General features: G+C 35.5%; 2 protein-coding genes across 8 annotated transcripts in view; one reads left to right on the forward strand and one right to left on the reverse strand.

Annotated features, from left to right (window-relative positions):
• Positions 1–4,985, reverse strand: part of NME7 (NME/NM23 family member 7) — a 269,129-nt gene extending 264,144 nt beyond the window's left edge. For 3 of the 5 annotated variants that reach the window (XR_012032960.1, XR_012032965.1, XR_012032964.1), the window contains exon 1: positions 4,892–4,985. Coding sequence is in view for 1 of the 5 variants with exons in the window: in XM_072830516.1 (XP_072686617.1) it covers positions 4,892–4,912 (21 nt within the window). In the remaining 4 variants the exon portion in view is untranslated. Of the gene's footprint in view, positions 1–231; positions 382–4,891 lie in introns of those variants that run through there. The other 2 variants (XR_012032963.1, XM_072830516.1) reach the window with 2 other exon arrangements.
• BLZF1 (basic leucine zipper nuclear factor 1) lies at positions 70–26,604 on the forward strand. Of its 3 annotated transcripts, XM_072830515.1 has the most exons (8): positions 70–431; positions 1,673–1,748; positions 10,950–11,389; positions 12,921–13,120; positions 15,058–15,186; positions 17,791–18,010; positions 22,599–22,790; positions 24,016–26,604. In XM_072830515.1, the coding sequence occupies exons 2-7, from the start codon at positions 1,718–1,720 to the stop codon at positions 22,782–22,784; spliced, it is 1,206 nt and encodes a 401-aa protein (XP_072686616.1). In that variant the 5' UTR covers positions 70–431; positions 1,673–1,717; the 3' UTR covers positions 22,785–22,790; positions 24,016–26,604. The 3 variants fall into 3 exon arrangements, with proteins under 3 accessions (XP_072686616.1, XP_072686615.1, XP_072686614.1); XM_072830514.1 differs by lacking the exons at positions 70–431; positions 1,673–1,748 and adding an exon at positions 5,937–6,086; XM_072830513.1 differs by lacking the exons at positions 70–431; positions 1,673–1,748; positions 24,016–26,604 and adding an exon at positions 5,937–6,086 and having other exon boundaries at positions 22,599–23,956.

The following is a 26,604-nucleotide window of genomic DNA, read 5'->3' on the forward strand; positions in this document are numbered from 1 at the left end:
GACCCGCCCCTCGATTGCGTCGTTTGGGACGACCGAACCCTGCTTGCCTCTTTCCAGCGTCATCACTTGATTTGGTTGATAGGTGACCCGGAAGTTAAGTGCAGAGACGGCTAGAGCTCCAAATAGTCTATATCTTATTTTTAAGTAGGAACCCATCCATTCTTCACTTACCGAAGCCTTACACCGTACGTGCTGGGTTACTCGAGTTTTAGGACACCGCAGCGTATTTACCTTTTTCTTTTGGAAAACGATTCCGGAAACGAACCCCTTGAGAACAGGATGTGATTAATAGTGAGCGAGCAGCTGGATGTCAGGCAGGCCTGGGCGGGTCAGCTTCGGAATGGAAAGGAGTGTGCGAAGTTAAGAGACGCGGAGCCCCACAGTCTGTAAAGAGAAGCCCGCTGGAATCAGAGGAGTGGGGAACCTGGGCGGTGAGTCCAGGAACTGGTCTGTGTTTGTGTGACCGAGGGGCGTGTTGGAAAGGGACGGCGGTGTGGGTGGGAGTCAGGTGCTCAGACGCTGTGGATTTAAGGTAAGGTTGCCTTGGTTCTGGGAAAGCTTATGCAGACAGGGACGGAACTTCGGAGTGGGCTCACCGGGGCTGCAGAGGTTGACAGGCTTGTCGTTTCCACGACGGTCACCCACTCCGCGCGCTCCCTTCCCCTCGGGTGGGGGGACCTGCCGGGAGCCCCTCGCGGTGTGGGTGCTGTGTGCTGCGCGGCGGCCCAGCGCGGTGGCAGGGCTACTTGCCCCTGCGAACGGGTCTCTGGAGACCTGTTTTCAGGGCAGTGGAGGAAGATTTGGGACTCTTAAGGGAGGTAGTTACGGAAGACTCTGTGCCGCGTTAAATCGAATACTGTTTGTCGTGAACCAGATGTCATCTAATGTACAGTTCATCATGTTCCCGTCCCTGCTCTAGCGCCATGTTCCTGCTGGTGTTCTCCAGCGAACCTTAGGCTTTACTGTAAGGCCATACGGACGTTTCTGAAAACATAGGTTATGCCATTTTAATTTTTATTCCCAAGAAAATGCAAGTTATGAGTATTTTTGTCGTCTGTTTAAATTGATAAACGGAAGCGCCTCTCTGATGTATATAGTGAGCAAATTAGTATCAAACGTTAGTATCACTAATGTCCCCTGAGAAAGCAATTACTTTAATCCTTTTAAAATTACTATTGTCGGGCGCCTGGGTGGCTCAGGCGGTTAAGCGTCTGCCTTTAGCTCAGGTCATGATCCCAAGGGTCCTGGCATCTAGTCCCGAATCAGGCGCCCGGCTCAATCGGGGCTGGGGGGGGGGGGTGTCTCCTTCTCCCCCTCTCCTGCTTTCTCTCTCTCTCTCTCTCTCTCTTAAAATCTTTTTTAAAATATCCCGTTGTCTTATCAGTGATACAAAAGCCCCTATGGTAACTTCACTGCAGTTTCTTAACTAAAATTCAGGACAGATACCTGGTAGAGTATCCTTGGTGAAAACCATGAAACAAATTTGAAAGTAAATTTTTTTTGTTACATAACAATATCAATATCATAACAGTATCACTTGTGAAATTGCATTTTGAAATGCATGGCTACTAAATGCAGAAACAAGTAGAATATTCTAACATCTAAGTTACAGGGACTTAGTGACTGTCTTTATATGATATGGTTTTAATTCTTTCACTTTATACATTTTTAGGTTTTTCGGTAGAAGTTTTGAGGTGCATTTTCATTGGTTAAAAAAATGACTACTCTTGAAAGTTTAGATACAAAAGGTAAGTGTTCTTCTTTTGATAAGAATTGTTTTTAAAACATACAATTTATGACCATAGGATGAAGGCATGTTTGAGCCAGGTTACTAAATCTCATAGAGCTCTTGGGAGCCATTTGTATTTCAGATTTCTTCATGCTTGTTTTGTAATGCAGTGTTTACATTTCAGTACTCAGAAATCCACCTGAATATTAACATACTTGGTTAGTATTCATTACAAATGTTAAACTACTGTTAAACATTTTAGTGTAAAAGCAAAGTTTTGCAGCTATGCTTTCTATACACTAGAAGATTAAGATTTCAATAAACAAGAAGATATATATTTTTAAAGATTTAAGTAGGTGGTCGAGCAACTAGGAAGTATAAAAGACCTCTCTTTTGCTAGGTTATTTTGCTTGGGCTGCTATAACAAACCACCACAAACTGAGTAGCTTAAACAACTGAAATGTATTGCCTCACAGTTCTAGAGGCTAGAAGTCCAAATCAAGGTGCTGGCAGGACCATGTTCCCTCTGAAAGCACTAGGGAAGGATCTGTTCCAGGCTTCTTTCCTAGTTTCTGTTGGTTTGCTGGGAGTTTTTGGTATTCCTTAGCTTAGAGATGCATCACCCTGGTCTCTGCCTTTATGTAGACATGGCATTCTCCCTGTGTTTGTGTCTCTGTGTCCAAATTCTTCTTTTCTTAAAAGGACATCATTCATATTGGTTTAGATACTCCTGTATCTTCTCATCTTAACTAACTGTATCTGTAATGACACTATTTCCAAATAAAGTCACATTCTGAGGTATGGAGGGTTACATATGAATATTTGCAGACAGGGACACAATTCAACCCATCACACTTGCTAAATACAGTAGTTAACTTGTTAGTCCTGCTTTGCTTGTCCTCTCTATAACATTTCATACTGTTGCTCATTCCCACTTTTTGAAATATTTTCTTTCCTTGATTTCCATGATACCACTCTTGTTTTCAGCCCTTCACTCTGCAATGCAGTAGCCACATGTGGCTATTTGACTTTAAATGAATATTTTTAAAACTTAAAAATTCAGTTCCTCAGGCACCCTAGCCACTTTCAAGTGCTCATTAGCCACATGTAGCTAGTAGCTATTGCATTTGAAAATGCAGATACAGAACATTTCCATCACTGCAGGAAGTTCTACTGGACACCAGTGCTCTAGCAACATTTTCTCTGTTTCTTTCTTCATCCTCTTCTTCCTCTGGTTTATCTTTTCAATATTAATATGTTTCAGCCCTCTTTCTCTTCTGCTCTCAGGGCATCAGTAATTATCTGTAAGAATAACTTCCAAATCGGTCTATAGCCCAGATTTCTTCCCTTGTGATTCAGGCCCTTCTCACCTACTGACCATGTTCACAGAGGTGTTAGTAACAGTGTTAGCATGTCCCAAGGGGAGGGCCTCCTGACTCAGGTTATTCTTGGGTGGGGTGAGTTCCAGAGATTGGGGCTGTCAGTGAGAGATGGGAAACTACTTTCCAGAAGCCAATTTGTAGCAAATAGACCTTCAACAATGAACTCCTTAAAAGGGACTGAAATCAGAGCACCTGGGTGGCTCAGTTGGTTAAACGTCTACCTTCAGCTCAGGTCATGATCCCAGGGCCCTAGGATCGAGCCCTGCATGGGGCTCCTGGCTCCTTGGGGAGTCTGCTTCTCTCTCTCCCTCTCTTTCCCCAGTGCTTGTGCCTGCTTGCTTTCTCTCTCTCTCTCTCTCAAATAAATAAATAAAATTTTTAAAAGGAGGTGAGGGGATTTAAATCTGTTTAGGAAGGAAGAAAGAGAAGATTGTGCTGTGTTAATAGCATTTCAGAGTTACCATAAAGCTTTTATAGTATTAAAGTAAGCAAAACAAAGAATGTCATGAAAATAATAAACTGGTGATTAATAAGAAATAGAGCAATTAAATGGTAACTAAGGTGAAAGTCATTAACATGGTCCTTGGCAAAAAGCAAAACCTAAATATATTATCATTAGTGATTAAAAGTTAGTTATTGCGAAGCCTCTGGGAATGCAAATTATTTTTTGTTCCCTGTTTGTAATGAGGATTAGAGTTATAAAGCACTTTCACATACATTATTTCATTTGATCTTAATTTTACAGTAAGATACATAATTCAGCTGCTAATCCTCTTCCTACTTAATATAATGTTAACTGTGGTTAGCGAACAAAAAAGTTCCTTCTATTGCATGACCTAAAAAAAGGTTCACTTATCATGGTTGACGTTTGCTAGTCTCCTGTACTTCCTATAACTGCCTTACAAGCAAAGCAGCATTGATTGTTAGCAACAGAACTTCCTCTCAGTGGACATCTGAGCAAAACTGTCATCATGAGAAGGAGGCACAGTTGCTGCTAGGGCTTCGTGTGGATGGGAAACAGGGAGAGAGAAACAATTCAAAAATTAGAATTTGAATCCAAAACCTTCTTGAGAGCAAAATTAAAATTAAAGGTATTCACTAAAAAAAAAAAAAAAAAAAATTAAAGGTATTCAAGTTAGACTGTTTAGTGAAAGTAAACCAAATAGGAAAGTCTGAGACTTTTAAATATTTAGAATTCCATAAAGCAGCCTAACTTTAACACTCATTCTGTGGAATAACATGTATTAGATGAAAAAGGAATCCACAAGTAGATAAATTTGGGAAATTCTGGATAAAAGGAGGGGTTATACTATAGGACCTCTCAGAGCCATTAGCATACTGATACACTGTGAAGCTGCAGAGATGTAGTGCACAGCCTCACCCCCACGTATGTTACCAGGGAACTCTTTATTCATGGAGCCTGTGACAAAAAGAATGTTTAGATTCCATGTCAGTGAATGTGGGCCTAATTTTTAAGTCCACTGTCTATAACATTTTTCTAGTTTAATAGTAACTAAACCTTATTAAATGATATTGGTGACATTTAAAGGAATATTGATTTTAAATTACTGAGTGACAATCCCTAAATTGTTAACTGTTTGATAGCTGAATCTGCATATATTCTGAAAAGTTGGTCAGACCATAACTGAGTTAGGAATTAATGCTTTGGTGTGAAGGGGGAAAAATAAGCAGTTTTTAAATGAGTTAGTTTTGGGGTGTTAAAATGAAATCTTTTCAGTAGCATATTAATATTGACAAGCTTTAGTAAGCACTTACTCACCTTTTCTGTACCAAGCACCATTTTCTTAGGCTGACAATGCAAAGATTAGGAGCCACACCCTGTCTTGTGGAGCTCCCAATAATCAGGTCTGTGAGAAAAACAAATTATTTTAAACTACTCTCAATACTTGCATTATTCTGAAAGCACTGAGGGATGAAAGGAGAATAAGGTTAAATGATCTGCCCAAAGTCACACAATGTGTGGCAATAGAGACTTAAGGCACTTTGACCTAGAGTCTAGTGTTCTCTCTATTGCACCATCCTACAGACATAGAGAAGTTTTATGAAAAAAGGAGAAATATTTCTTTAATGACAGACTATAAAATCCTATTCTTTTTTGCCTCAGTATTCTACAGCAAGCATTGGCAAGTTATGGCACTCAGCCTCCTGAGAATATTTACAAATCAGTTTGATGATGGGGAACACTAACTTTGAATCCCACTTAAATCAAGAGTTATCCCAAATAAAAAAGAATTCTGTGCTTCTCATTATTAGACCTATGTTACAAAAACAAACAAACAAACCAAACTTTACTCAATTTCTTATAGTTTGAGTTTCATCTTTGAAAATGAGGGATTTTTTTTATCTTCTTTATATAAGTACCTATATAATATCCTTAGCTTTGCTAAATTAGCAAAATGGTCCACAGAGCCACAGATATTTCTTATCTGGCCCTTTATGGAAAAAAACTTGCCAACTCCTTTTAGAGAATATTATTTGTACTTTCCCTCCACTTCAATTATCTTTGGGGAAGGCAATAAGTATGAGCCATAAACTTGAGATACATTTTCATTCTTTGAAAACTGATCACAAGTAGAAGTAATATTGGCAAATAATTGAAGAATCGTTTTGTTTCCCTTCAAAGAGGGGGAAGAGCAGATAATGTTTTGCTTCACTTAAACATCATTCATAACTATGGAGCTGGTAACATGAATCATTCATTGCCTTCCCACCTGAGAGATGATAACTGCTCAGGAACGTGTCCTAGATTGTGCTTAGTACCTATGTAATAAAGACTTCTATGTGTGTCATAAGGAAAAATAGAATTATGAAAAGCAAGTTGCCAGGTGAGAAAATGGAAAGCCCTGACCCACTCGCCTCCTTGCCTGTGCACATTAGCTAGAAGCATAGTTATCACAAGAGTTGTTACAGCTGCCATGTCATGTTGTACAACTCCTGCACTCATAAATGTTTGAGTAAGTAAAACAGTTTAAATAAAGTTAAGAGTACATTGAGGCTGAACCAAGGTGATAGAATTTCTTCACTGGAATTTTTTTATGTGTTTCATTTGAAAGGAGATTTATTTTAAATACTCATTAATGTTACTTTGTCTTTTAAGTTTAGCAGTAACTATTATTTGATTTGTTCTTGAATCTCCATTACCTAAAATTGCAACTCAAAAATGTTAGGACTTGCCTAAAAATCGTATCATGGCATGGTTTAATCATGGCAGAGTGTTACACCTGCTTATTTCTTCAGCTTAAGTGGACCTGAATGGTATAATTCTAGTTTGTCTTTTTGTTGTTTTTAAAATTAATCTGTAGTTAATTCATGATTCAGCATAACTTCTTAAATGACAGAATGCCTTAGTGACAAATTTATTTTAGATAGAGGTAGACAAAACTTTTTAAAAGATTTTAAGAACATGGGAGCAGGCCTTTATTTTTGAAACAGTTCAGTGGAAGTTCTCCTCCTAAGTGCTAACGTCCTACAGCATATCTGAAATACCAAACTATTTCACTTTCTGAAGTAATTCCTTTGTTCTTCTTTTTGAAAGTGGAGTTCACCCAAAGGCCCAAGTTAACATTCAATATGGAAATGACAAAATATTTTATTCTAATGGAAAATGTTTTGTAAAATAGAACACATTATACATCAGCTATCTTTGCACCTCCTCTCAAACATAATTCAAGATTCCCAGTACACTGCTACATATTTAGGGAAAATTTCCCCCAAAAAATCTAAAGTGTAAAAACAGTTCTAAAGTCTAATGATATACTTTTGTAAGACTTGAGCATAAGAAAATAAAAGTTAGAATTATATTTGATGGCATAACTGAAGCTTGCTTTTTCCCCTTAATCAAGATCCAAAGTTTATTAGGGTTTTTAAAAGAATAATAACAAAAGCAGTAGAAACTAACATTTAGTGAGAGCTTACTGTGCCAAACACCATTCTAAACACTTTACATGTATTCTGATTCACTTTTTTAAGTATTGTGTTAAATCATTGATGTTGAGCATACAAAAAATAAAACTACGTAAGAGGGACCCCTGGGTGGCTCAGCGGTTTAGCACCTGACTTTGGCCCAAGGTGTGATCCTGGAGTCCTGGGATTGAGTCCCTCATTGGGTTCCCTGCATCGAGCCTGCTTCTTCCTCTGCCTATGTCTCTGTCTCTCATGAATAAATAAAATCTTTAAAAAAAAACACATAAAACAAATAAGAACATAAGACAGATCTACTGACACATTAGAGAATGATTTCGTGAGGCAGTTTGACAATACAGATCTTCACCTGGCATATTAATTCCATTCTTGGGAATGTGTTCAAAAGAAGTTGACAAAAATCTGTAGGCATAAAAGCATTATTCACTAAAGCATTATTATAGTAAAAAGTTGGGAAAAGTCTAAATATCCAACAATGGAATAAGTAAATAATATTATATTAACTTGAAAAAATAATGTAGTCATGAAATGAAAAATATGAAGACTGCAGCAAAATAGAAAATAGACTGAGCTTCTCAAGTTAATTATGATTACAAACAAAAATAATGAAGTAATGTAAAGGAATGAAAAGTTATTTTAGAGTGATTTAGGTAATTTTTTCTTCTTCATATCTTTTAATGTAATGTTAAAAACTAGAGAATACATGTGTGACTGTGTGAAGATAATCTGTTCTGCTCTGCAGTTTCTGTATCTATATAACAAAGTTTGTGAAAAAGAAAAAAAGTAAGCTCATTAAAAAATAGAAAGCTAATAAATAAACCTCAGAAAGGTTTTCTTGTTAGGTATTTCCCTTGCTAGAAAACATCTTTATAGGTAATTTTTTCATAGTTGTTTTGTTTTTTTAAAACATCATCCTGGGCAAGCTTACCATTTCCTGTGGTTCTTTGCTGGCAGATTCCGTTTCTAGGATGAGAATCAGGAATCAAGGTGACAGCAGTCTTTGCTTGATAGACTGTTACATAGATCCCTTTTTTTAATATGGCTTTGTATGTTGGAAGTTCTTAAGAAAGCTTTAGTTTTATTTAATAAGACATTATTGCTCTTACCAAATTGTTCTCCTGACTTCATGGGTTACAGTGAAACATGATTAATTAGTGATTAGATATTAATATTTAATTGATCAGGACATGGTACTGATATCTAATAGAAATTGAGGTGAAGGACATACTTTGGCTTTTTTTTCTTTATAAGTAGGAATTCTGTTTCTTGTCTTTGCCTTAGAAGGTATAAATATAAAAATATAATAGTAATGAATTCACTAAAGATTGGTCCATGATTGTTCTTATTAATATTTCTCTAAAAATAAAATTTTGGTAGAAATTTTACACCACATATTGCACTCTTATTATATATTACCCTGTAATACATGGCTTGCATGTTTTCTTTTTATATGTATGTCCTGTCCCCTAATTAGGTAGTGCAGACTTCTATGTTCAGGAAATTACTATCTCATACAATGTCTGGTCAGTATTAGGTACCAAGCAGCATGGTTGCTGTCCATGACCGCTCAAAGATAATCATTATAATCATTGTTATAAGTGCTCGTACTTTGTCCCTCCCCTTGTTATCATTCATTTATTGTCTATTAGCTAAGCAGTACTGGGTGTAAGGCACATTGCTACAAATATGGTAGTAAACAAGAGACTCATAGTCCCTACCCTCATAGGACCTACATCTTAGAGGAGGGCACAGATACTTGTATAATTACATTGAGCGGGAAAATGTCAATTTACCATTCTGATAGATAGGGGAAAGGAGAAATGCAGTCTTGCAGCAGGTGCACACAAACAGGGCACCCAGCCTAATCTGGGAAGGTGAGAGAAAGGCTTTTCTTAGGAAAGAATTGAATTGAGATTACAAGGAGGAAAAGGAATTAATGGCAGGAAAGAGGGAGTTGGGAAGAACATTCTAAGCAGAGAAATGTCGGCAGAAGGAGTTTTTAAGACATTAAAAAAAAAAAAAAAAAAACCAGACAGGAACATAGTGTCTGAAGGAGTCACCAGCTGAAGTTGAGAGAGTCAGGAGATAGGCAGATGATGGGAGGGCCTTGCAGACCAGAGTAGGGATCTTGGTTTTTCTTCTGAGTGATAGGAAGCCACTCGGGTTTGATGTAGATGAGAGCTGCTTTTTATTTTAAAGTTCACTATAACCGTTATGTAAATTCTTTGGTCTTTTGTAGCTGACAAATGTGGTTTTAGCAGGGGCAATACCTTCAGATTGATGAGGCAATAATTCTGGTTTGTGGAAAGCCTCTCAGACTAATTAACAGCTTAGCTCTGGAGTCAGATAGGGACTTAAATCCCAGTTTGACACTGATGATTTGGACAAGCTATTTAACCTTTCAAAGCCTCTGCAGTTCTTAAAAAAATAGGTACAATTATGCTTACCTCATGTAAAGCTTAAATGATATAATGCATCAGAAGGACTTAAAAGAATCCTTGGCATATAGTAAATTGAATAAAAATTTGTAATTACTATGCTTACGCTTTGGCTTCCACTTTCTTAAGCGTAGGCTGGACTTGTAAAATGGAACAAAATCTAACATGTAGCTCAAAGGGATGTTACTGGAACTACTAATTCGAGAACTCTTATGTAGGTTAAGTATCATCTCAACTACCTCCATCTGTCTCTTCTACTTATTTACCAGGGCAAATCTTGAACCACTTTGTGCCTCATTTTCTTCATCTATAAAATAGAACTAATCATACATACTTGAAAAGCACATTGTAAGGATTAAATGAGTTATATGTAAGTATTTAGAATAGTGTTTGGCACATGGTAAGTCTTTTACAAGCGTTGGTTATTCATTACTTAACATTTTCTAATTTAGACACAAGGTATAATATATCTATATCTATGGATATAGATATCATTAAATTTGTTTCATGAAGGTTAAAACTAAGGCTCAGATAACTGTAGGATTTTGTCCGTGATTGCACAGTAATGATGGAAATGAGATTCAAAACCAAATCTGATTTATCCCAAAGTTAATGTCATTTCTATAATACCATGCTCCTTCCACTTGTTTAGGGCAGGATGCCCGCTCTTATGTGTTTATCAGAATTATTGGAAAGATGCGATTAAGTTTCAAACTATTTGAAATAGTAAGTGCCTTAGGCATTCAGAGAGTATCCTGGAACAGTTGGGAGGATCGAACGCAAAGAGTAGTGTTAAAGCTAACTTCTTAGGGGTAAGTTTGAATCACAAATCACAGTGAATGGCAAAAAACACCATTTAAGAGATAAGAAGTAGCAGAAATAAAAGCCTGATTAGGGCCTAGAGAAGAGAGTGTTATCTGGTTGGGTAGCTTGTGCGAAGCATTCTTTGCCAAGAGTTCATAAAACAGGTGAATAGATTTTGAGGTAGATGGCTTTAAAAATGCACTTACATTTAACTTACATTTATTTTTATATTTAACTAATGTTATGAAGTATCTCCAGCGTGCCAAGTGCTTGATCTTATTGCATCTTTCCTTACGGCAATCCCAGAGTGTTCTTACTATCTCCATTTCACAGAATATGAAATAGAGATTCAGGAGGGTTCAATTGTTTACCCTGGAGCATACTAGAAAGTTGAAGTTGGAACCAAATACCCTGATTCCAAATCTCTTACATTTTCTATCAAGAGCAAAACCATTTACCTAAGGAAAGTTCAAACCTATAACTCTTTTTTCATCTTTTACTGACACCTGATTGTTTTGAAAATTAATTTTTATTCTGAATTGTTTGTATTATTTTTAGTGCCAATAATCTTGAATGTAGGATAAAGCATGTCTTGGCATTTTCCTTGGTATTCCTTTTTAGCAAGTAGCTTATGTTTTCTTTTTCCTTTGATAGTCACCCTTACTCCAACCCCAGTCCGAGGAGCAGGAGATGGAATGGAAACTGAGGAGTCACCTAAATCTGTTGAAGTTACCTCTGGAGTCCAACCCATAAAGCATCACATCCTTCAGAATCCACGGAAGAAAGCAGTTGCAGGGGAAAGCCCAGGAGTTCTTCAGCTAGGAAAAATTCTCACTGAAAAAGCAGTGGAAGTCGAAGCTGTAAGAATATTAGTTCCTAAAGCTGCTATAACCCACAACATCCCCAACAAGAATGCAAAGGTTAAGTCTCTGGGACATCATAGAGGAGAATTCCTTGGCCAGTCAGAAGGAATCGTAGAACCCAGAAAGGAACTATCAGAGGTAAAGAATATATTGGAAAAGCTCAAGAACTCTGAAAGGAGGTTACTACAGGACAAAGAAGGTCTTTCAAACCAGCTCAGAGTACAGACAGAGGTAAGAATAAATAGCTTTAATGAGCACTCTCTTTACACCTGGCCCTTTTAAGCCTACGTGTTAGAAAACTATATTTCCTCTTGGAATGTCATTTATTTTGACTTGTCATTGCTCTAAAGATTTTCTCTTAAATTTCTCTTTCTCAGCACCTCTTATAGAACTAGTAATATATTGGGAACTTATACTTTAAATGTAGTTAAAGATGGAAGGATACTGGTGCTTTGATCAAGACCACTTATATGGTAGAAAGGAAGTCATGGTTATAAAATTCCAGACCAAAGATGGGCCAAATTACACTTTGAAATTCACTAGTTAACAATTCCTGTTTTAAGGATCCGTAAGTTCCAAGTATTTTTGTTTTATGCATATATAATATTTGGGATAAAGAGAATGGTGAGGTAAGGGTTAGTATCTTCATTGTAAATGGAAAATGATCTATAGTGTTTTGTTGTGTTTCTTTAATCTTTAGATGTTAGTAAACATTTCCTTATCCTCATCCTTTTTTTTGTTTCTCTATTAGACTCTTCATCTTTTTGCCAGATGTTAGCCTTTATAAGTGGCACTATATTTAGTGGTTCTTATCTAAATATATCTTTAATATTTTTTAAATAACTAATTTCTAATTATAAAAGTAGTACATATCTACTTGTAAATATTTTAGAAAATACAAAAAATGAAAATAGTACCAACTATAATTATACCATCTAGCTAAAATGCGTAATTATACATATTGAGTTCATTTTTGCCTTTTTTAGTTATTAACATTTTCCTATGTCACAGAATATTCTTTTTCAATATCATTTTTTAATACCAGCAGTGGTCTTTCATTGCTGTACCATATATCAGTACCTACTACTATTGAACATTTGTTTTAATTTTTCACTTTTTAGATAAAGAACATGCTTATAGATATCCTGAGTTGCTTCCTTTGCTTAAATTCTTAAAAAAGTATGGTGTAGGGAATGCATGAGTAGCTCAGTCAGTTAAGCATAGGACTCTTGATTTTGGCTCAGATCAAGATCGTAGGGCCGTGGTATCGAGCCCCACATTGGGCTCCACCCAGGGCATGAAACCTGCTTAAGATTCTCTTTCTCCCTCAAAAAAAAAAAAAAAAAAAAAAAAAAAAACAAACAAACAAAAAACTATGACACAAAGAAATTAATTTCTAAATCCTGATAAAGATTTAAAAAGCACTAAAAAAATTCTCTGTCATGTATTTTGGCAAAATTTTTTGGTTTAGTTTCTAATTTTTGCCTTCAATTGTTGACTGGAAGCAGTTCATAACTTTTGTGGTAATGGTACTCTTATTAGAAGAGATTCAGTTTATAATCACATAGAGTATAAATATAAATATTTAGAGATAGAAACAGATGGTTTATATAGATTATGAAACTTTAATATTGCTATTTGATATGCACTTTAAGGAATGGAGGTCCATATACATGGAACGTGGTTTCTCTTTTTTCATTTTGATACATTGAAGTCACTGACATTACTTTCAGCTGGTTGTAATGGTCATGTTTTCTTCTAGGTCAATCGTGAGTTAAAAAAGTTGCTAGTGGCTTCTGTTGGGGATGACCTTCAGTATCATTTTGAACGTCTATCTCGTGAGAAAAATCAGCTTATTTTAGAAAATGAAGCCTTAGGTCAAAACACAGCTCAACTTTCTGAACAGCTAGAACGTATGTCAATACAGTGTGATGTGTGGCGGAGTAAATTCCTCGCAAGCAGGTATTTTCTGTTTTAAATAGTGTTTCATTTCCTAGCTTTTGCTCTGTCGGATTTTTTACCGATAGCCCAAGAAAATAGACAGTAGTGTGAGAATTTCTGACTTAGATTGTCAAAGTACTTCATATATTTATAAGTATGTATGGACTGTCCTTCCTCTAGATAGTCATACAGTAGGCTCCCTAAATAGAAAAGTGATATCATAAGATTCTCCCACATTCCAGAATTCTAGATTATTCCTCTATAGTTGAAATTACTCCTCCTACAATGTTTAAGAAACAAAACTAAACTCAGACCTCTTATAAATAAAATAAATAAAATCACAAAAAAACAAAGTATTTTTCCCATCTTCTATCTGGAAAACTCAAACATTATTTCTCTTCTGTGCTCTGTTCTCGTAGCTCTTTTAACTGTATTAAGTATACAAGAGAGCTTCCCAACCTTTTTCTGTCCACATACAAACAGAAAACAAAATTATTTGTATGGCATACTAGATGAGGCTACTCTCGATCAGAGTTGAAACCCCCAGGGCCCTCACCTAGGTCCATGGATACACTGGTAGTTAGGAAACTCTGTTATATACTGTGAATTTTGGTCTCTTTATCCCGCTCCTTCCAGCACTGACTGGGGGATAGGGTCTGGATGGTATCCATCTGTATATTTCCACTGTTTAGCCATATGCTTTACACATGGTTTAGTAACTGTTAATTTGAAATTCCATTATCTGGAGATTTCTTACATAACATTAGACGTTTCCAGGCTGTATTTCAAGAATCATTGATTGTGATGAATAAATTTGTAGGAAAATATTTCTTCATGTCTTAATGTCTATGATACTTTCCAGTAATTGACTACTCTCTTAAAGTCCTTAATTTGTTTTCTAATTGTGATTGTATAGGATGGTATGTGGAGAAATGAATGTACTGTTTATTGGGTTAGAATGAAAGTTCATGCTCACTGAACATATTAAGAGGCAAATCATGCATGTGTCATACAGATTATTGCAATATTAACTTTCTTAACATCCTTATCAATGCTGATGGTAACATTCTAAGGGCAATAAAGCTTAAACTCAACTTTATTGATATTTTAACTGATTTAATCTTTGGTCAGTAACACTGTGGTCCTAGACTTTAGTTTTAAAATTTTCAGCTAAATAAGCATACTTTAAAATTTTACTTCAACTCTGTTAATAGAGAACTGGTTAAATAAATTTTGGTACATCCAATCAGAAGAAAACATGAAGCTGTTGTTTTTTTAAAAAGAGAGCTCTATATTTGCCTATATGAAAGAAAAGATAAATTATTAGATAAAAAAAAACAGCATAGAAAATTTTGTATTAAGTAATCCCTGTTTTGTAAATAAAATGGATATATTTATTTTTAACATATACTTTTATGTTGACATATGTATTTTTTTTTCCTAGAGAAATATATAAGAAACTGTATTGGTTACATTATTGTTCTTAAGAGAAGGATAGGAATGCTGGACAGGAGATAAGACTTAATTTCCCTTTTATATCAGCCTTTCTGTATTATTTAAATTTTTTTTTTAAGGACAAGAAGGTAACTGAGTGATAGGAAAGCAGTGCTTTTTGTTTTCCTCTAAAATTTCCTGTATTTAAAAACATTTAGTTAATGTTATTTTCTTCAAAATTTGGTCAATCTAGAGTAAGGTGGAGGTACATTCCAAAAATCACTCTGTAGGAAAGTTAAATAACTTTTCCTTTGTCGTTCTGTAAACAAATATTTTGAAATCCCTTTAATGAGTTCTAAGATCATAAACATTTTAAATGCTTTTTAGTGAAAATTTAAAAACTGAGAACTTGACTAGGTTCAGTTCTTCTTTGTAAGCTTTTGAAAATAAAAGTAGTATATTAACTTCTTTACAGTGTGTTATTGTCAGAGAATGTATATAAGTGACATTTTAATCTTTTCCAGGGTTATGGCAGATGAGTTAACCAATTCCAGAGCAGGTTTACAGCGTCAAAACCGTGATGCACAGAGTGCTATTCAAGATCTCCTGAGTGAACGGGAACAGTTTCGTCAGGAAATGATAGCTACCCAGAAGTATGGCACTCATTACATTCTGAACTCTTCTTTCTCTTGCAATTTTTGTTATTGTGATAATTGTTTACTGTCTCTACATTTAATAACTTATGAAACATACTTCAAGTAAGCATTTTAAAATAGATGCCCAGGGAGGGAAGAAGACTAAAGAAATAAGATCACACACTTCTTAGATTCTTAATTAGAAGAAAATTAATTATAGCCATAATAGAAGAAATCTCTGGATTTAAAAGTAGTTTTTGGTTATAGTTATAGCAGTTTTGTATAATTTCTTCCTCTTTTTCTTTTTTTAATTTAAATTCAAGTATCCAACATACAGAACATCATTAAGTTTTGCATAATTTTTGGTAGAAGCCAAAAAGTATACTTGTCTTTTTTTGGAAGGAGATCTTTCTAAGGACTATTCTACAGTATTAGAGTTTACTTTTATGTCCACAGGCTCCAGAACTATCAAAATAATGTTCTTTCCTAAAAATAGTTTGTACTGCTATACACAGATCTTCCTTGACTTTTAATGGGGTTGCATCCCGATAAACTCATTGTAAGTTGAAGATATAAGTCAAAAATTAATTTAATGCACCTAATCTACTGAACATCATGGCTTAGCCTAACCTACCTTAAACATGCTCAGAACACTTACATTAGCCTATGCTTGGGCAAAATCATCTAACACAAAGCCTGTTTTAAAAGAGAGTGTTGAATATCTCAGTAATTGAACACCGCACTGAAACTGAAAAACAGAATGGTTATACAGGTACAAAATTGTGAGTATATCAGTTGTTTACTCTCCTGATCATTTAGCTCACTAGGAGCTGTGGCTCACTCCCACTGCCCAGCAACATGAGAAGATACGGTACTGCAAATTGCTAGACCAGAAATAGGTGAAAATTCAAAATTCAACATATAGTTTTTATTTATTAAATGTTAACCACTTTCACACCATCGTTAGTCAAAATATCATTCATCGAACCATCTTAAGTCAAGGACTATAATTTGTTACAAATCAAATCAGTAAGAGTCAAAGAAGAAATCACAGGGGAAATTATAAGAATGAAAAAATAATGTAGATGACCCTTGAACAACACAGAGGTTGGGGAGGCTTACCCCCCATGCAATCCATGTATAACTTGTGACTCCCCCTAAAATGTAACTACCTATAGCCTACTTCTGACCAGAAGCCTTACTAATAATACAAATAGTTAATTAACATATATTTTATATGTTCTATGTATTAAATGCTACATTCTTACAATAAAGTAGGCCTGAGAAAATACTTACTAAATCATAAGGAAAAAAAATCCTCAGGAAGAGAAAATACATCTACAGTACTTTTTTCCAGCCCTGATTTTTTATTCTGATTACCCCTATTCCTTGATCACATAATCTTTATATATATTTATCAAAAAAAAAAATCAGCCTTTCAGTGGACCCACCAGTTCAAACCCATGTTGTTCAAGGGAAAACTGTATATTAAAATACCAGATTTCATGGGAGGCAACTAAAGAAGTGCTTAAAGGGAAATTTAATACTTTAAATACTCATAATAGAAAAGAAGAAAGGTCCTGTCCGTAATATAAGTTTCCTCTTTAAGAAATGCAAAGAGCAAATTAAGCAGAAGAAAGAAAACAAGAATGAAAGCAGAAATAAATGAAATAGCCAGATGCTGGTTCTTTGAAGAGATAAATTTAAGAAACCTCTAGTCAGTATAATGAGGGGGGAAAAAAGAAAGAAACACATTACCATTATTAGGAATGAGGAAGGGAATGTATTACTTAGATTCTGTAGACATAAAATGATAAGGGGACATTATGTACAATTCTGTGCCAGAATATTCAACAACTTATATGAAATGGACAAAGTTCTTAAAAGACACAAAACTACCAAAGAATGCTCAAGACAAATACCCTGAACAACCCTAACCTATTAAAGCATTTGAAACTTTAGTTAAAAACCTTCCAATAAAGGAAACTCCAGGCAGATTCACTGCAGAATAGTAGCAAGCAACTAAGGAAGAAATAAAGCCAAATTTACACAAACTTTTCTAGAAAACAGAAGAAGGGAACAGTTTCCAACTGACTTTTGGAGCAAGCATTATCTTGATACAAAACTAGACAGAGATATTACAAGAAAGCTACAGACCGATATTTCCAATGAATATAGATGCAAAAGTCCTAATCCCCAACAATATATAAAAAGATTTATACATCATGGCCAAGTACACTTTATCCTAGGACTTGTAAGTTAGTTTATCATTCAAAAATCCATTCATGTAGCTCATAAAAAAAGAAATACTCAATAGATACACAAATCAGATCAATAGTCCTATACCACTAGATGAGTATACTAGTATATTTTACCTGTACTAAAAACTGAGAACTAAAAAAAGTACTGTGTTGAATGACTTCCAGATAACTACCTGATAAATATATAAATGCTTTCTATAGTCTTATTTTACCAGAATTCCCAATTTATTGAACTCTGAGAAAAAGATTTGGGAGAAATATATTATGTGATTTCAGAAGAATGTTTCTCATTTATTTAGTATTCTTGATTTTCATATTTTATCCGCTTATTAATATTCAGTATTCCTGTGTCTTTATGCAGATTGTTGGAGGAGCTGCTAGTGTCCTTGCAATGGGGAAGAGAACAAACTTACTACCCTAGTACACAACCTCACACCACAGCAGAACTAGCGTTAACAAATCACAAGTTGGCAAAAGCAGTAAATGCTCATTTGCTGGGAAATGTTGGCACTAACAGTCAAAAAAAGATTCCATCAGTGGTTGAATTCTGCAGCACCCCAGCAGAAAAAATGGCTGAAACGGTAAAATATTTCTCTTTTGTGGACTGTGGAGTTTCTAAGACTGTCCTCTTACTGAAAGGTGGTATGTTTAATGCAAGGTGCTTGGCATTAGGAGTTAGGAATTATGGGATCTAAACCTGATTCTCATGCTAATGTGCTTGTGATCTTGGAGAAAATTATTTCCTTCTCTGTGCTTTAATTCCTGAAACATTATTACTCTGTCCTTAAGAAGAAAAATGTAGTTGCTTTGAAACAGCATGTCTTTTAGCTGTCATTGATAATCATTGATAATCTTGTACCTGAGTTCATTGTGATATGAAAACTAGTGTAGAATTTTTAATTCAGTAATCATGAGTAGATAGATAATAGATTGCTTCTGACATCACAAATTATTTGTTAATGCTCATATATAGATGTGGATGTGCCAAATCCTGCAGAATCAAATAGTGTACACCTATTGACACTGACAATCCTGGATTAATTCAGGGTTCATGCTAATGAGCTGTCAGATGCTGTGGTCTCATAGTCCTACTGGCACGGCCAAAATCACCTCTGTTATGTTTCATTGTGCGACTCCTGTGTCCCTGTCTTAGGCCTCATCATTAACCAGAACTGTTCCACTTGTAAAATCAGCTCAACACCTCTCTCCGTGACCTATGATCTCAACCTTTTTTCCAGCCCTGATTCTTTATTCTGATTACCCCTGTTCCTTGATCACATAATCTTTATTCCCTTGATCCCTACATTTTTTTTCTTCATCACATCAGCTCACTCTCCAGGCTTCTTTTCCCACCATAACTTGCCTGGATGTCATTTGTAAGTGTCTGTTTCCCTCATCATCCTTCTCTCAGGTATCCAGAAGACGTCAGTCCTTCAGCTACTTGCCTTCTTTGTTTCTGTACCTGTCAAACTATTACCTCACATTCAGCAGATGGCTTCAGTTCCTAGTTCACAAAAAAAAGAAGGAAGAGGCAGAAAATTTCCTTAAGGTCTCACTTGATATCTAGATGCCTACCTGTAGGGCAACCAGCCTTGTGTACATTTCTCTCACTGGAAGAGGTGTCCCTTCTCCCTCCTCCCCAAAGCATGGTTCCCCTCCAGGCTTGGTAGGCCTCCCCAAATTATCCCTTCTCTCTATCGGCTCTTTCTTCTTTGGCTTATAACACACCCACATGTCTTCCATCTAAAAAAGAAAAAACTTCCCTCTAGCCTAAGTTCTTTGATAAGGCCCTATCACCTTTATAGGCAAGAACAAGTATCTTGTACAAACTGTGCATACTTGTATGTACCTGTGTACCATCCATTCCTCAGTTCCTGCCATCACTTATCCCAGTAGTCTTCCAGTGCTGCTATTCTGAAAATCTGCTTGTAGAAAGGTCATGAATGCTTACTTTACTACCATATATTTTGTTTATCAGCACTCCTTCCTTGATATTCCCTTGACTTCTGTGACCGTACTCTTTCTTGGCCCTCTTATATTCCCTCCCAGAACTCCTCTGCGTCACATTTTTTCTATTTTAAGTTGGTATTCCATACGAATCTGTTCCCCATGCTTTTCAAACTCCCTTAGTTTCTGCAACACTATCCACTGCCAGATCCTCACTACTTCTGTGACCATTCCTTTGCAGTATTTGGCAGGGGGTGAGCCATCCTCCTATGGGGCCCACTCTTGAGCCTTTCCTCTCATAACAGACTTCTGTATTTTCTAGGGAGGATCCTAGTCCCATAGTTTTATGCTTGAGACTTCTGAGACATTTTTCCTGGGTTCAAGAGAGATATCCAGTGTAACATCTCTATATGTGCATCTCACAGACAGCTGAAAATAGGACAATCTCTTTTCTCCTTGCTTTGACATCTGTATTTCTTGCTCCCCTTAAAAAGAAGACAACCTGCTTCTTGTCCTGTACTGCTTATCTTAGTGAACTATATCACTATATAGATGTCTTGAGGATTTCATAAAATAATGCATATGAAGCTCATCACAGATAGATTCCAGTATATGGTAATTTCTCAATAAATGGTAGATATCATTTTTATTATTATTTTCTTCATCCCCATAATCCTGTTGGTTTTACAGATCCTGTCAGTTCCTTCTAATTTATCTCCTCTTCCAAGTTCACACCTCTATCCTCCAGCCTTAATTATTGCAGTAGCCTCCTCACCAATACCCCTTGCTTTTTACCTGCCTCCAGACTATCCTCTACTGCCAGTTATTTTTAAAATACCAGACCAAAAAAAAAGGAAAAAGCCAATCCACTTGTGTTGGTATCCTATTCAAACAGATCCCAGTCTGCTTCATTATGGAATCTCAATCCTTCCATATTGTATAAAAGGCTTTTCAAAATCTTTATTCCATCTCCTCTTCTCAAGGCTATTAGCCAGGTGTCCCCAACCCCCTACTCTTCAAGTCCCAGCCGCATTAACCACTTTTCATTGCACAGACATGCCATTGTATCACAAGCCTCTGTACATACTTCCTTCTGCCCAGACCACCCTCCCAGCAACTCTGTACGTTTAAGAATCAGCCCTCCCTGAATCTCACTGGCAAACTTAGGTGGTCCTTTCCTCAGGCTTCCGCTGTATTTTGTGTATTTATCCCTTGTGGCTCTTTACCATGTTAAATTGCAGTTGTTTGATTCTCCCTCTCTCTGCCAAACTCTAAGCTCCTTAAGGGTGAAGGCTGTATCTTATGTCTCCTCAAGATCTGGCATAGTAATCCTGTACATATACTAGATGCTCAGCTATTCACATAATGAATCAGTACCCAAACTAAACTCATCATTTTTATCCTTTCTCTTCTTCTTGTTGGGAAACTGTCACTGCCTGTGCGATTGCTGCCAGTGGCATGTGTTATAACTGACTACCCCACCTTTCTGGAAACACTTGCATTGACTTACATAACTGCACACCCTCCTTGTTTTACTCTTCTCTCTGACCATTCTATTTTACTGTGCAATGGTGGGTATCCCCAGGGCTTTGTCTAGATCCTTTATTCACCATATTCTATTAGTTAACATAACTGACAGTCCTTCTTTCTTAGGGTCTCGTGAGGCTTTCAGCCCCATTGCTTCAAGGTCATCATTTCTTAGCTGGATTACTGCAGTAAACTCCCTTTCTTTGTTCTTCCCTTGTCTCTTTTAATGCCCACCCTTTCCCCTATCTTCCAACTGTGTGTAGCATGATTTCTCTGAAAGGTACCCTGCTTAAAATCCTTCCACATCACCTACAGAAATCTATCTGTACTGGGATCTCAGTCTCCTTCTACTGAAGTCATTTGGTATTTTGTTTCTCTCTCTCCAGAATAGAATAGAATAACATAGAGAGTATTTCCATACTTTTCTTATTTTCCCTTCCAAATTTATAAGCAACTTTAAGCCCTTCATCTTGCTTGTCCTCTAGCACCCAACCAAATTTTACAAAAATAGAAGGATCTCAAAAACTAAATGGAAAAAACAGCAACCTAGTTGAAAAACAGAGGTCCTAAAATAGAATGCTGGCTCTTAAATAGTGCCAGGCCATTCTTAAATTAGCTATAGCTCTTTGGGTATGGTGGTAACTTGGAAGAAACATGGCTGGACAATATGGGAGTGAAAGAAACAGGCATATCCAACCATAACTGAAAGCTCCTTACATAAGGCATAGGCTTACCTTAAAAAAGAGAGAGAGAGAAAGGGACACCTGGGTGGCTCACCAGTTGAGCCTCTGCCTTTGGCTCAGAGTATGATCCCAGGGTCCGGGGATCAGGTCCTACATCGGGCTCCCTGCATGGAGCCTGCTTCTCCCTCTGTCTGTGTCTCTTCTTTATCTCTCATGAATAAATAAATAAAATCTTTAAAAAAAAAAAAAGAGAGAGAGAAAGCTCTTTCCCCCACTGCTTTTTCCAACTGTAGTACCTACCTCGTTTGCATCATAACCCATCCTCCTCACATCATGATCGTCAAGAGAATATAAACATGAGAAACAGGAGCTTTAAACAAGCATGTTATATTTGTCCTTAATTAGAAATTCTTTTCAATCCAACAGTTCCCCCTGTTGTGGGTCTCAGTAAAGGAAATGGCAGGACAAGTCAGAGCAGAAAAATTAGGAGAACATGGTATCCATGAAACCCAAGAAACAAGAACACAGTTGTTAGCATAAAATATGGCATATACATTAGAAATAGAGAAATGAAAAGCCATTGATTTTACAAGAAAATTATTAAAATCTTTGAAATATGATTTCATTAGAAGAATGCAGAATCTTGATTCCAGGCAGTTGAATGAAAGATCATAGAAGGAAAGTGTTGGGTATTTTTTGGTTAAGGATAAAAATCAACATCACTTATGGTAGAATTGATATAACCATATTTTCTTCTGTGTTTTCATGCTTTTTCACCAATATCTATAAAAACATTAATTTCATTTTTGAAAAATAGGTAACCTAGGTAATGTAATAACTAGACATCATTGTTAAATTTAGAGCTTTTTGGAAAAAGGATAAGTTCTCTAACCAATCAAATTCATCATTCAGATGTTATTTTTTATGATCGTTACATATTAATGAAATGGGGCTTTAAAGGTAGTGATACATCACAAGGCATATATCTGACATTACTTCTTATTTTCCTTAGGTTCTACGCATTTTGGATCCAGTTACCTGTACAGAAAGCTCACCTGATAATCCATTTTCTGAGTCTTCACCAACTGCCTTACTTACGACAAAGAAAAATATTGGACGATTTCATCCCTATACTAGATATGAAAATATAACTTTCAATTGCTGCAATCACTGCCAGGGAGAACTTATTGTCCTTTAACATTCAGTATGTTGGAGGCATGCTACAGGCACTTGCTTCTTACCCAAGAGTCATTATTATTTAGGAGCTGGAGTTCTTATAATGATAGAATGTCCCTTTCTATTTAAGTAATATATATCCCCAAAGATGTTTCATGTCCTGGACCATAGATTACCCTTTCTTAATAAATATCTCAGGGTAAGAAAAGAATGAAACTGTGTAGATATATTTAAAGCAGATGATACTTTCCAGGCTTACATGATGCTTTTCCTAAAGGACTCTGAAAGAAAAAGATCCTACCTTTATTTTAGGCCCTAAGTTATATCTTGCTATGTATTTAATATAAGCAAATTAAATATTGGTACTCTAATGCAGGGTGAGTCATATGCAACTATACCCATTCACTTACTATTGCCTATGGTTGTTGGGTGTTTTTTTTTGTTTTGTTTTTGTTTTTTGACAACTACAGAATTGAATAGATCCAACAGGGCTTGTATGGCCTGTAAAACTTAAAATATCATATCTGGCGCTTTATAGGAAAATTTTTCTGGTGCCCACTCTAAAGGAATAATAGCTGGTAGGGGGATAGGTAGAGGGAGTGTCCATTTTTTTTGGACTACAAAGGCGGTTTATGGAAATACTATGGGTGAAAGGACTTATATTTTAAAACTAAATGCTATATGTTAAGGAAATTAAAAGCATTTTATAGCTACATTAGCAAGTCTTTCAGCAAAACTTATTCTCATGTTGGTTTTGTGTGGGGAATTCCATAGTTTGAATGGATGCAACATGACATATATAAGAGAAATAGATTTTACTGAGCTCATTTTGACAAATGCAATACAATAGGAATATCTGATTTGATATAAAATATAATGGAAATAGTAGGATCTTTCTAGAACATTGTACAAATTCAAGATGCAATCCATTAATAATTTATATTAATATATATTATTGTATATTTATGACAGACCATCATGAAACACCCCTTTATAGACCTTTAAAAATATCCATAATATGTTTATACCAAATTACACTATATTAGGTGCAGAATTGCTTATCAAAAGAGAAATCTTCTGAAGACAAATCTGGTAAAATAATATTTTAATGTCAACTTAGTGATTTTTTTTGTCTGATTCATCTGAGTTATACTTTGAAATGGCAATAAATTTCTCTACATTCTTTATTTTGAATATTGATTTAATGTGCTTTTCAAGTCCATCTAATTTACTATTTATAATTGATTCCTCAGCCTCTCCTTTAGGTTTACTTAGAAGAAAACAGAGGAAAAGCTTCATGACATTGGATTTGGCAGTGATTTCTTGGATATGGCACCAGGAGCACAGACAACAAAATTAAAAATAGATAAACTGAACTTCATCAAAATTAAAAACATTTGTACATCAAAAGATACTACAGAATGAAAAGGCAACCTACGGAATGGGAGTAAATATTTGCAAATCATGGCTTATAAGGGTCCAGGGTCCAGAATAAATTTCTACAACTCAGCAACCAAGAATCAAACAACCTAATTTAAAAAATGGGGAAAGAACAAGAAGATACATTTCTCTAAAAAAAGTTACACAAAATGCCAATAAACATATCAAAAGATTCTCCACATCACTAATTATTAAGGAAATACAAATTGATATTTGCCCATTCAATGGCTATTATCAAAGATAGAATATAGTGTTGACAAAGATGTAGAGAAATTGGAATGCTGTGCATTACTGGTGGGAATTAAAAATGGTGTGACCACTGTTGAAGACAGTATGGTAGTTCCTCAAAATATTAAACATGCAATTACCATATGATGCAGCAATTCCACTTCTAGGCAGATACCCAAAAAATTGAAAGCAAAGACCCAAATAGATATTTGTATACCAGGGTTCACAGCAGCAGCATTCACAATAACCAAAAGGTGGAAGTAACACAGGTGTCCTTTGATGGATGAATGGATAAACTAAATGTGTATACATGCAATGGAATACTAGCCTTAAAGAGGAATGAAAATCTGATAAATGCTACAGCATAAATGAACCTTTAAACATTACACTACGTTAAATAAGTCAGAAACAAAAGGACAAATGGTGTAGATATGTGAAATAATTCATAGTGACAAAACAAATAACAGTTATAGTGGGCCATGGGAAGGCAAGATGAGGAGTTTTTAGTAGATACAGATTTCCCATTGGGATGATGAAAAATTCTGAAGATGGAAAGTGGTGGTGATTGTAAGTATGAATACTTAATGCCAGTTAATTATGCATTTAAAAGTGGCCAAAATGTTTTGTTATGTATATTTTATCAGAAAAACAAATTATATGTACATTCATAACCACAAACTAATGGCACACCTCTGCAATGGTTGATTTATGATTGTCAATAATAAATAGCTAAACAAAAGAAAAAAAGAAGATCTCAAATCAACAACCTAACATTACACTGTAAGGAACTAGAAAAAGAGGAAACTAAGGCCAAAGCTAGCAAAAGGGAGGAAATCAGAGTAGAGGTAATAAAATAGAGAACAGAAAAACACTATCAAGGAAATCAAAAATTGGTTCTTTGAAAAAATACACAAAATTGACAAATCTACAGCCAGACTAAGAAAAAAGGAAGATGCAAATAACTAAAATCAGAAATAAAATGGAGAAATTATTATCAACATCAAATAAAAGAAAAAGGAATAATTGGGGGCACCTGAGTGGCTCAGTGGTTGAACATCTGCCTTTGCCTCAGGTAGAGTCCCACATCAGGCTCCCAGGCAGGAGCCTGCTTCTCCCTCTGCCTATGTCTCTGCTTCTACGTGTCTCATGAATAAATTATCTTAAAAGAAAAAAGGAATGATTGTACTTCAACAAATTAAATAAACTAGATGAAATGGACAAATCTTTAGAAATACACAACTTAGCAAAACTAAAGGATTACACACCATGGCCAAGTGGTATTTATCTCAGGAATGCAAGGGTAGTTCAACATAAGAAAACCAAGGCAATACACACACTAGAACAAAAGAGAAAAACCACGTGATCATTTCACTTGATCCAGAAAGAGCATTTGTTAAAATCAAACACCCTTTTATGATAAAAAACACTCAGAAAAATAGGGATCAAAGAATAGGAATAAGTAGAATAGAGGAATAAGAATAGCATTTCCTCAACTTCATTAAGGGCAATTCTGTGAAACCTACAACTAACATCATAATAGTGAAAGACTAAAAGCTATTGTCCTAAGATCAAGAACAAGATAAGAAGACCCACTATCACCACTACTATTCTACATTATACTGGAAGTCTTAGCCAAAGTAATCAAGAAAGAAAGAAAAGGAATCCAAGTTGGAAAGGAAGAAGTAAAAATATCTCAATCCACAAGTAATATTCTATATGGAGAAAATTCCAAGGAATCTACCAAAAAAAAAAAAAAAAAAAAAAAAAAAAAAAAACCAAAACCAAAAAAACAACAAAAAACCTAGTGCTGATAAATTCAGCAAAGATGAATACACAAGATTAATTTGTGTTTGATTTTGAATATACAACCCTTAAGCAATTAAGAAAACAATCCCACTTGTAGTAGAATCCAAAAGAATAAAATATCTGTGAATAAATTTAACTGTAGTGAAAGACTTGTACAGTGAAAACTGCAAAATTCTGTGGCACTAAATGAAAAGAAATCCCGTGTTATGGATTGGAAGACAATTTTATTAAAATGGCAGTACTGCCCAAAACAACCTATAGATTCACTGCAATCTCTATCAAAATTACAATAGCCTTTTTGTGATAATGTTGTGGAATATTTAAATGTCAAATTGGTTTTCATCATTAAAGATAACTAAAAAATGCAA

Source organism: Canis lupus, chromosome 6, assembly GCF_048164855.1.
Source record: "Canis lupus baileyi chromosome 6, mCanLup2.hap1, whole genome shotgun sequence".
In the NCBI taxonomy this organism is placed as follows: Eukaryota; Metazoa; Chordata; class Mammalia; order Carnivora; family Canidae; genus Canis; species Canis lupus.

Bases quoted from the DNA above. Each gene is read 5' to 3' on its own strand.
- BLZF1 (XM_072830514.1), top strand. From the start codon at position 6,053: ATGTTGTACAACTCCTGCACTCATAAATGTTTGA. The intron at 6,087-10,949 runs GTAAGTAAAACA...TTCCTTTGATAG, and splicing joins CTGCACTCATAAATGTTTGA to TCACCCTTACTCCAACCCCA. The intron at 18,011-22,598 runs GTAAAATATTTC...TATTTTCCTTAG, and splicing joins CAGAAAAAATGGCTGAAACG to GTTCTACGCATTTTGGATCC.